The sequence below is a fragment of the Tachypleus tridentatus genome, chromosome 1 (genome assembly GCF_004210375.1).
Source record: "Tachypleus tridentatus isolate NWPU-2018 chromosome 1, ASM421037v1, whole genome shotgun sequence".
Classification (NCBI taxonomy): domain Eukaryota; kingdom Metazoa; phylum Arthropoda; class Merostomata; order Xiphosura; family Limulidae; genus Tachypleus; species Tachypleus tridentatus.
The window spans coordinates 54,590,913-54,603,174 of record NC_134825.1 but is presented as its reverse complement, the minus strand read 5'-3'; the positions used below and the strand labels follow the sequence as shown (position 1 = coordinate 54,603,174).

The 12,262-nt window shown below is 34.7% G+C and overlaps 1 protein-coding gene across 2 annotated transcripts in view; it reads right to left on the bottom strand.

Moving 5' to 3' along the window:
- Positions 1-4,523, bottom strand: part of Ctu2 (Cytosolic thiouridylase subunit 2) — a 31,799-nt gene extending 27,276 nt beyond the window's left edge. For both annotated transcript variants that reach the window (XM_076498228.1, XM_076498236.1), the window contains exons 1-2: positions 4,430-4,523; positions 359-430 (exon numbers count right to left, since the gene is read on the bottom strand). In XM_076498228.1, coding sequence (XP_076354343.1) covers positions 359-430; positions 4,430-4,506 — 149 coding nt within the window. In that variant the 5' untranslated portion in view covers positions 4,507-4,523. The remainder of the gene's footprint in view (positions 1-358; positions 431-4,429) is intronic.
- Positions 4,524-12,262: the final 7,739 nt, after the last annotated feature.

The following is a 12,262-nucleotide window of genomic DNA, read 5'->3' as shown; positions in this document are numbered from 1 at the left end:
GGACCACCAATAAAATATTCAGTTCCAGACCAGATATAAGACTTAGTATTATTTGTAACTGTGTAAAACTGTTGTATATAAACCATCATTTGTAATGGCTATTAATAATAACTGTTATTACAAATTGTATTGTTTTTTTTTATATTAAAATATATTTGTGTTAAAAAATAAAACTCTTTGTGTCAGTCTTGTTGTTAAATGCCATAAATTTGATAAATTAACCTTTAATTAACTTCTAAACTTAAATTTAGTTATTTGAAATAGTAATATGTAACACATGTAATATAATAAATCAAAGACTCGTTCAAAATAAATTATAAAATGTAACATAATAATGTATATATAAAAAACTACATACTTGCAGAAAGAATCAAGCATTCTGAGAACAACATCTGATTTCGCTCCACACTTTTTGCATGAGCTGCTATAACAATTAAAAGAAATTGAATAACTTAATTCTTTGAGTATCATTAATGGAAGAAAAGTCCCAAATAATGAAACAAACTGTTACAACTAATTAATATTATGTCTCTTGTTACATATATTATCATCATTGACCAACTTTTCCATATAAAAATTAAATGTAATATAAAAGCTCATAGATAATACAACTGGCCTAATTAAGTAAATAACCTGATACTGTAAAGAATTCCAAAAAAGTTTGACTTTCACACTACAGTAAATTTTAACTTTTTAATCTTAAAAGCTTAAACAAGCAAATTAATTTTACTCCTCTGAGTAGAAAAAAATATATATATAAAATTTCATTATTTATTTCCTGATTTAATTTAAATTAATAAAAAGGTTTTTATACCTTACAATGCACTTGTGGGTAATAACCAAATTTGGAGTATACTAAAAAGAATGTCTAGGTTAATATTACATTCTGTTAACTGAAGAACTTTCTAGTGGAAACAGTAATTTTATTTTGCACAATGTTGGCATAACTATTTGAGGCAGTAGTAGCCTTTATACATTTTAGCAGTTCTCCAAGTTTAATCAAATGGTTGTCTAACAATTACACAAAATGCACTGAAATTCAACATTAAACCCAAGCAGACACTGCCAACATCCAGCCAAAAATCATGATTTACCCATCAGAAAGTAAAAGTGTATAATAACACTCATGCCTCAAAACTAATATAAGCCATATTATTCATGAAGTTAAGAAGTTTCATAAGGTATGTTGATAACTATTAAGAAATTGTGAAAATAATTCTAGCAGAACTCTAAAAAAAATTGAAGGTTTAAAGAGTAACTATGTTGTTTTAACCCTGCATTTAAACATTCATTTAATAAAATCTATTCCAATCTATCAGGCCATCCCATAAGTTATGTCTGAAAATTTAGTACAGAAAGTGCATCATAATTTCTTTCTTTGTAGAAGGTTTTAATGACTAAAATATGTAATCGGACATGTATAAAAATGTTCAGACAAATAAAGGAAATTAACCTAACTCCACTTTTTTCAGATCAATAATCAAATAAACCCTTATGAAGATGGATGTGTCTGAGTAGCACATTAGGCATATAATGTTTTATGAGTTTAAAAAAGACAGTAGTGCAGCAGAAAGTACATGAAACGTTCAAGGTGTTTATGGTACGGAGTATCTCAATGAAAGAAAATGTCGAAGGTTATTTCAGAAGTTCAGATCAGGTGACTACAGCTTAAGTGATGTGCCACGTTCAGGTCGTTCTGTTGAGTTTAATGATGACTTGCTGCTGGATGCACTTGACAAAGATTGTGCTGTAGCAGTTGAAGAACAAGCATAGGTGCTTAATTCAACTCTTTCAATAGTTTACCATCATCTGTAACAGCTTGGAAAGGTGTCAAAACTTCGATAATGGGTCCCCATGATTTGACACAAGCCAACCTCAGAGCAAGAGTGGACATATGTACTTCTCTGCACTCTTGTGAATGTAACTCACTTTTTTTTGGACAAGTTAGTGACTGGAGATGAAAAATGGATATATTATAAAAATGTTAAGTGCTCCAGAAAATGGCTCAATGCATGTAAACTGGCTAAAGTACAGCCCAAAATAAATAGTCTTGTTTAGCATTTGGTGGGATATTGTTGGTGTGATTCACTTTGAGTTGCTGCCACTCAATCTAATGATTAGATCAGACTTTTACTGTCAACAGTTAGAGCACTTGAATGTTGCACTGAAAGAAAAGAGACCTGTTTTGATTGATCATAAAGATGTTGTGTTACACCAAAACAATGCATGGCTCGATAGAGAAAAGATCAAATCTGCAAAGACTGAAGAGCTACACTGGGAAAAACTTCCACATCCTCCTTATTCTCCAGACCTTGCCCCATCTGATTATCATCTATTCTAAAGTTTGCAGAACTATCTTGATGTAAAAGAGCTTGGAACACATGAAGATGTCAAAACTACCCTCTCTACATTCTTTTCCTCCAAACCCCAAGAATTTTACAGAAGTGGTATTCAAAAACTTGTGAATTGTTGGCAGGAAGTAGTTAATAATAATGGAACATACATTATTGATTAAATAAAATTAAAAGTATTTAAAATCTTTTCTCTTTTTCTGAACCTAAAATCAGACATTACCTAAGGGGTGATATGATAGATACAATTGAGGTGAAACATTTAACTTTAGGATTATGATTTATATTGCTTGATAATATGTATAATAGATTAGATAACTATACTGATAGGGAAAGTAAAATTACAGACTTAAACATGCTACAAATAATAAATTATTATAATTAGTCTTCAATTAGATAAACATGATTATTTTAAAATGTTTTTACAATTAAATTCAACTTAGCAAGAAAGTGAAGGATGTAAACCTACACATATTGGAGAAAGGAAATATACCATTTTTAAAACTTCTACTAATAGTCCATATCACAATGGTGGAAAATATGTATCTTTCTTATAATATTTATATTAATATGATATTCTACATTTAAATTTGTCTATTTTAGACAGCCAATGCTAGCACATGCTTACAAGTTACAGTAATGTGAAAGATGCCCAGAATGTCATTTAGTTTGTTTTTTGAATTTCGCACAAACTACTAAAGGGCTATCTGTGCAAGCCGTCCCTAATTTAGCAGTTTAAGACTAGAGGGAAGGCAGCTAGTCATCACCACCCACCGCCAACTCTTAGGCTACTCTTTTAACAACGAATAGTGGGATTGATGATCACATTATAACACCCCATGGCTGAAAGGGTGAGCATGTTTGGTGTGATGGGGATGCGAACCCACAACCCTCAGATTACGAGTCGCACGCCTGAACACGCTTGGCCATGCCGGGCCTCGTCATTTAGTCAAATCTACAAAATTATGACAGCATCAGTGGTTGATATCATAATGCAACAGTGAACTTTTGTTTCATGAAATGATTAATTGATGCTATATTTTATATTTAAATTCATTCAGATTTAACTGGCATTGCCTAATGTCTTAAAAAGTTCTGATGTTGGCTTACTTAGTTCTACACTGAAATAATGCATTTAATTTTTTAAATTTATCCCATTATATAAAATCTATTCTACCATAATTAATTACCACTATCAACAGGCAACTTCTTTCTTTTTCATGCTCCATCTCTGTTAACCAGTGCAGATAGCCTAGTTGCTTTGCACCATAAAACACCCAACCAACCAATTGTTAATTGTAATCAACTTTCCAACCTTTACTATTTAATAGTAACATTACTATTCATTGTTTTAACTTCTTTATAATATTTTTATGTGATTTCTTTAAGATAATAAATAATATTATAGTAAGCTTTAAAACTGAGTACGTGTAGGTTTGTAATGTCTTTATTCACTCTTGTGGTAGTTTGTTACTTGACTAAATTTCAAGTAATGCAGTAAAATGGTTTTTGCGATTCAAAACAAATATAACTTTCACATTTTAATAAGTCATTTTCTTTTGTCTAAAACTATATTTTTAATTTTGGGCAGTGCTTGACTTTGATAGAAATAAATGTCAATATCTTGTTTCACCTACCAGCACGCACTTTTATTTGCTATCTCAATAATGAAATTGAAAGTCAAGAAAATGTCAACGCCCTGCTGAAAATGAAAAGATAATTCATTGTTTATTATTCAGTTCACCCATTGTCTTTAGCTTAAATATGAGGTTCAAGTATTCTTTTTACTTTTACAACTTGACGCTTACCGCTACAACATATGATGTTAAACTTTGAAAAACAGTGTGCACAGCCTGTCATTTGCACTACCGCTTCCTGGACAGCATATTATAGATTCTAGTATAGACTAATTCAGTAATTACCATTGCATCAGCATCACAATCACTGAATCAGATTGCTGCATGTACATTCCTCAAGTTTGACAACTCATAGTAACTAATATCAACACAATAATATTGACACATCATATATTTTTATACATTGATATAATATAATTAAACATGTGTAATAATACTTACAGAGATTTCTTTTGTAGATCAACTTTTGCTAAAAAGTCTTCGTTAGGCTGCTCTGAGCACATTCTTTTCGATTTCATGAATAATGTAGCGCCATCTAAAAACATTTAGTGAAAATTAAGGAAAGAAGTACGAAATATATAAAACCTATATATTTATTATTGGATAATTCTGAATATTTTTATTTCAATTTTTGTATGAGCGAAAATATAGTTTAATAAATTGATAATTTTAAGATAATAAATAGTTAGAAAAGGTACAAAAATAAATCAACAACGTAACCTTTACGTATGGATATTCGAAACTACAACGTTCTTTTCGTTAATGAATACATACATACCTCAAATACATAAAATGCTCTGTTGAGCATGCATCAAATTGCAATACTCATCATTACGTTAATTTTCTATCGGAAAAATGTATCTTTTTTTACATTCGTTGGGTATTACTCTGTCGGCTTTTATTCAGTGGCATAACTAATTCCTATCTTTGCCGTTAGATGTGTGTGTTTTTCTTATAGCATAGCCACACTGGGCTACCTGCTGAGTCTGCCGAGGACCGTCAGATGCCCAGCCAGTGTTTGAAAAAGTGATGATAAATTCTCGACCTATAATGGAGTTGAGATGAAAATGCTAGTTTGCTGCAGTGTGAATGGTACGAAGTGTGAAGAGGATAAAAAATCAACTAACTGATAGAAACACACATTAATATGTAATTTGTAAGACTCAATGTTTTCTGTGCTTAGAATTGATAACATGATTTTGTTATTATTATTATAAAATAGTGTTGTTGTGATGTAACTACATATAATTTAATTTCAGAGCAACTTTTTTACGCCATTGCTTCTGTTATTTGTAGTAAAAAATAGACTACCATTAGAACAGTGGTTCTTAACCTGGGTTCAATATCTGTGCTGCAGGGAACTTTGTGCGCTTAGCAGTCGACTTGTGACTGTGGTAATCGTGCGTCATTTGTGGTTTTTTTCCTAATCTTTCAATTCCTTCATACTAACTATGTCGAGCAAAAACAGAAAGTGGTCGTACAATATGGATGCACGTGTATAACGGAACATGATGGGAGTCAGCGTCCTCAATGCATGATTTACGATGCCAAGTTGAGCAATTCTAGTCTAGCACCGGCAAAACTAAGAGAACACTCTCTAAAGCTGCATGGAGATGGGAAATATAAGAAAACAACGCTTGCTGAATTCAAGGTAAAGAGAGTCAGGTTAGATAAAAAGGCTACTTTGCCTGTTCTTGGCTTTGTACCCATCAAAAAACCGAACCTCACAGCATCGTACGAAGTTGTGTACTTGATCGCAAAGCAGGACAAACCACACACCATTGGTGAAGCACTCGTAAAACCAGCTGCGTTGAAGATGGCGAATATCATGCTGGGAAAATCTGCTGAAAATAAGTTACCTCAAATTCCTCTTTCAAATAACACCATCAGCAGCAGAATAGATGACATGAGCGATGACATTTTGGCTCAAGTAGTTGCAGATTTGATTTCAAGTCCATCAAAATTCATCCTTCAACTTGACGAGACCACCGACGTTTCCAGTCTGACCCAGCTTGTTGTATTCGTGCGCTATGTGAAGAACGACGAGATAAAAGAAGATTTTTTATTTTGTAAGCCTCTTACAACAACAACTGAGGTAGCCGACGTGAAGAAACTTGTGGATGACTTCTTCGGAGACAATGATCTTTCGTGGAATATGGTTTCTGCAGTTTGTTCGGACGGAGCTCCAGCAATGTTGGGACGAAACTCTGGTTTTGGTGCGCTGGTGAAAGCCGATGTACCACACATAATTGTATTGTGTTCTGCACAGGCATGCGGTGGCAATAAAAACCTTGACTTCAAAACTGGCAGAAGTGTTAAAAATTGTAGTGAAATGTGTGAACTTTGTGCGAAATAGTGCCCTGAAGCACCGCATCTTCAAAGAGCTGTGTAATAAAATGGACTCTGAATTCGAGGTACTTCTGTACCATTCTAACGTTCAGTGGTTATCCCGGGGAAAGGTGCTGAATCGTGTTTTTGCCATGCATGTGGAATTAGCCCTGTTTTTGCGAGAGCACCAACATTGTCATGCAGATTGCTTCGAAAAATCTGAGTTCATTCTCATTTTGACGTACACGGCCGATATCTTCAGTGCTCTCAATCAACAGATGCAGGACGGTGCAGTCAACATCATCGAAGCGGAAGAAAACCTGAAGGCTTTTCAAAAAAAGCTACAGTTATGAAAACGACGAACAAAGAATGATAACTTCGCAAACTTTCCCCTGCTGGACGACTGTATAAGTAATATCAAAAATGTGTCTGAAATCGGAGACATTTCTGTACCCGGGGACTGAAGCAAGCAATTGCCATGCATTTAGATGAGCTTGCAAAGTCTTTCGACGGATACTTCCCCACCAGAGAGTCATATCCAGCATGGGTGGGACAGCTGTTCACGTTTAGTGTTGCGACAGCAGATGTCAGATGAATACCTCGACGAAATCATTGAACTTCAGCAGAGCCAGGTTCAACAGCAACTTTTCAGAACAACAACGCTCTCAACATTTTGGTGTCACCAAATCGTAGCGTACCCTCTTATTGCTAAGAAAGCCCTTGAGATACTCATACCGTTTGTTACAACGTATCTTTGCGAGCAATCCTTTTCGAGAATGGTAGACATAAAAACGAAGAAAAGGAACAGACTTTGTTGCGAAAATGATATAAGAGTGGCACTTACCAAGGTGAAGCCGCGCATTTCTGAACTTGTCTCTGAAAGGCAACAGCAAAAGTCACATTGATTTGCAGTAAATATTCATTGAGTTATGTTTTTGTTTTTATGTAAAATTCATGTTTTGTTGGTTTTGTTCTTTGAACGCAGTGATATTGTGTGCAACTGATGCATGGTTCATTTTGTACACAAATAAAATATTTACTTATGTTTTGAATTTGAAAAACTCATATTTTATTTTTCCAAGTACGAAGGGTTCAGTGAATGCATATACGAAACTTCCGGGGTTCAGTACCTCCAACAAGGTTAAAACCACTGCATTAGAATATATTAAACAGTAAATAATATTCCATTATTTACAACTGAAGGTTAATAAATTGTAATACGTAAATATTTCATTTAAGATTTTCTTCTTTTGGTTAATATTTTAAAGATCACACATGTACGTTTATTTAAAAAATAAAATCACGGAACTACTTCAGAAAAAAATTATTTATATGAAATATTCCCATATCAAGCCTTTCTTTTTTGTTTAGTTTTAAAAAAGTGAGGCTTTCTTATTCTCAGACTTGTTCAAATCTATTTCAATTTACAGATGATTGACATACGTATGGAATATGTAATACATTGTTTGTTTTTTGTTAATTTCACCCAAAGCTACACGAGGGTTATCTGCAATAACCGTTGCTAATTTAGTAGTTTCACACTAGAAAGAAGGCAGCTAGTCATCACCATCCACTACCAACTCTTTGGCTACTCTTTAATCAACGAAAAGTAGGACTGAGCGTTACATTATAACGCCCCCCCGGCTAAAAGGAAAGCGCATGTTTGATGTGACGGAGATTCCAACCCGCGCCCCTCAGATTACGAGCCCAGTGCTTTAACCACCTGACCATGTTGTATATTCAGGTGAATTGAATATAAATTTGAGATTCATCACATATTAAAAGGAGCTTAGCTCAGAACATAAATTATTTACTAATACTAAAACTTTTACTTAAGTGAGTCTATGTTAACTAGAATAATGAGGCCAGATACTACTCAGATTACGAGTTAAGTGCATTAACCACTTGGTCATGCCGGGCCATGTAGTATATTCAGGTGAATTAAATATAAGTCTGAGCTTCACCAAACATTAACAGGAGATTACCTTAACACATACATTGTTTAGTAATAATGAAACTTTTATTTAAGTGAGTCTATGTTAACTAGAATAATGAGGCCAGACAGAAATGTAAAACAAGAAAAGCACAGTATTTATTAAAACGTGAAATACAAACATAGTCTGTGTAAATACGATTTACTTATGCCAGACCGTCGGTACTACTAGATGTACTCAACTTCAGATCATCTACCAGATTGTCAAATCCAAGGTTTCCTAAATTGGAAGACATTTCGTATTTACCTGGAGTGACATACGTTCCACGTGAATGGTTAAGCATGTCCGCCTCATTAGTTATCGTCTCTATAATCGTTGAAGGACACTGATGTTGACATCTTTACACACAAACATTAAGCCACATTTTCAACGAATAGTAACAGATACCAAAATCGAGAACAACAAAGAAACAAAGGCAACTAGAAACAATATCAACTTAAACGGTTTTCTTAACAATGTGTTATGTGAAACCTGCACATTGTCAGAGCATATAATAAATTCAGAACATACATGATTATATTACAGAAATTTTGAAATACATGGTATAATCATATATGTATATATAATCATATACCACAACGATATAGCTATAAAATGTGGTGACTCGTCACACACATTCGTAAATATAATTTACTTTTAACCTTCCCTCAGAAAATGGTGGTGGAAAATTCATGAGAAGTGTGCTAATTTGTTTTCAAGCAACATCAGTTGTGTAGAGATGAATAAATACATGAATACACTGTTTTACGTATTTTCACTAATAGGATGACATGAGTAAGAGACACAGGTGCCAAGTATATTCCTAGACAGTTGACTCTATATGATATGCGTATAGTTATCACAATTAGTGATTATTTAGACACCTATAAAAAATTGTATTCATATATTTTCCTGACTAGTATCTTTTTTCCACACATACAAGTGTGATATTGTTTTTCTTGAGAACACGTTTCTCGAATAAGTTTTATTTGTTTGTCCTCTATGTTATGCAGATGAACAAAGCTGTTTAGTTTCATCGTTAAATTTGTCTTTAATCTATTTCCTCAATTCTGTCAAAATTCAACGAAACTTCTAGTCATACCGAGTGTTGTTCTTAACTGTAGAATACCAGAACTCCTAAGAATAATACGGCGCGGCGTGGCCAGGTGGTTAAGATAATGTGACGGTCAATCTCACTATTCGTTGGTAAAAGAGCAGCCTAAGAGATGGCGGAGGGTGGTGATGACTAGCTGCCTTCCCTCTAGTCTTACACTGCAAAATTAGGGACGGCTAGCGTAGATAGCCCTCGTGTAGCTTTGCGCGAGATTCAAAAAACAGTGTTTATTTATAGCATCTTTTCAGATATAAAAGGAAAGTTATTTAATTATTCTTTTGATTGAATAAATAAATCATTCTTTCTCTTATATTACTATTTTATGTTCATTTTTGTAGTTCTTTTATATTGACATAAGCTCATTGTAAAAGGCACTGACTGTGGTAAAATTTCAATTAAAAGTAAGTCCATTAGTCTTTCACAAAACTTGTCTCCATACAACAGGTAAGTATTGTTCATCCTAAATGAGCTGCCAACCGCCTTGTTAAAAAACACTTAGTAAAAATAATTTCGTCGAACAAAAACTCCCCGTCCCACGCTGGTACAGCAGTAAGTCTATGGGTTTACAACCCTAAAATCAGGCGTTCGATTCTCCTTGGTGAACTCAGCAAACAGCCCGATGTGGTTTTTGCTATAAGAAAACACATAGAAAACTTCCACAAGTATTGTATCTCTCTTTTAATTAGTTTTAACATACTATGGCCCGGCATGGCCAATCGTGTTAAGGCGTGCGACTCGTAATCTGAGGGTCACGGGTTCTCATCCCGGTCGCGCCAAACATGCTCGCCCTCCCAGCCGTGGGGGCGTTATAATGTGACGGTCAATCCCACTATTCGTTGGTACAAGAGTAGCCCAAGAGTTGGCGGTGGGTGGTGATGACTAGCTGCTTTCCCTCTAGTCTTACACTGCTAAATTAGGGACGGCTAGCACAGATAGCCCTCGGAGTAGCTTTGTGCAAAATTCTAAAACAAACAAACAAACAAAACAGTTTTAACATACACTTGTATAATATTTAGTTTTCACAATCAATTTGTATAAAATCCATTAAAGACAAATAAAACTTGTTTGTTCAGAAGTAAGCACAAAGCTACACAATGGGCTATCTGTGCTCTGGCCACCACGGGTATCGAAACCTAATTTTTAGTGGTGTGCGTTCGTAGACATGTCGTTGCGCCACTGGGAGGCAGGCAGATAAAAAACAATAGCATTTTTTTTGTAATCATTAAACGAAGACAGTTGTTTTGGCAGTATTGTCATCTAGTGGTAAACTTTGCGTTGCGATTACAAACAGAAATTTGAAATACTTACATAAAGTGTAAAAGCCAAAATGAACATTAACTTAAATATTATTGGAATAAAAGATAGGTAAAAACAAAGCTTCCTTAACATAGAGTACCTTCAGAAACAACAAACGTAAATGCAATTAAAAGTAAAAAAATGTAAAATAAAATGGTACGAAGTTCCAGCAAATTGAGACCAGGAGAAAACATCAATCTACTGGATTGTTTGACGTCACAAGTTGTTGCATCGAACTTACTCAATCAGTTTCGATGACATTAGGTACAGAAACTCGGATGGCCTTTCCCAAATACCGAGTTCAAATTAAAAAACAATCGGATGAACAGTTCGAGTTTAAGAGTCGTTTTAATTTGCTTGCTGTTGTCAAATGAAAGTGGCTATAAGTGTCAAACGCTGTATTGTTTGTAGTTAAGTGTCTTGCCCACTACGGGTGCCAAAACTTGGTTTCTAGCGTTATAAGCCCGCAGACATTCAACTGTGCCACTGGGGCACTCGAACGTAGTATGGGTGCACTGCTGATAATCCTTTTTCGATTGCCCTGCAGAATACGTGTAACATCTTGCCATCCTCGTGAAACCAACGAAATGAATGCGATTCATTTACTTGTACAAAGTGAACATGAAATATGAGCGAAAGAAAAAGGCCCTCCACCCAAAACAAAAGAAGAAAAACAGAAGTAAATTTAATAAAGGTTGTAACTTCTCTTCATAATTTTATTTCAAGAATTTTTTCCTCTTACATAATTTTATCATTAATACAAATAATTACATTGAAATATACACTATTTGTGAAGTTGTTTTTTGTTTTGTTCTTTAATTTCACGCAAAACTACAGGGGTGCTATCTATGCTAGCCGTCCCTAATTTAGCAGTGTAAGACTAAAGGGAAGGTAGCTAGTCATTACCACCCACCGCTAACTCATGAGCTATTGTGTTGCTAAGAAATAGTTGGGATTAACCTCAACATTATTATGTCCCCACGACTGAAATAGCGAGTATATTTGGTGTGACGGGGAATGAAGTTTGTGCCTTTACTGCATATCACACCAAGCTACTGAGGACTATCTATTCTTAATTCTGAAGCGATAGATTAAAGGGAAAGTAGCCAATTAATACCATTCATCACTAACTCTTGGGCTATTGTTTATCAACTATTAGTAGGATTGACCGTTACATTTTAAGGTTCACACAGCTGAAGAGGGTAAGCATCTCCAGCAACAGGTTTCGAGTCTGCGACCCACAGATTACGATTAAAGATTCTTAACTAACAGTCTAAAAGTAACTAGCTATAATAGCAATGTTATACGTATGGTTTCGACCAAATTAATGGACATTAAATTTAAAACAATCTCAGATAAGGCGTTACTGTTTCTGTTTATTACGTGCCCGGCAAGACCAGACGATTAGGGCATTCGACTCGTAACCCGAGAATTGTGTCATACCAAACATGGTCATCCTTTCAGCCGTGGGGCGTTATCATGTAACGGTCAATCGCACTATTCGTTGGTAAAAGAGTAGCCCAACAGTTGGCGGTGTGTCGTGATGACCAGCTGCCTTCGCCC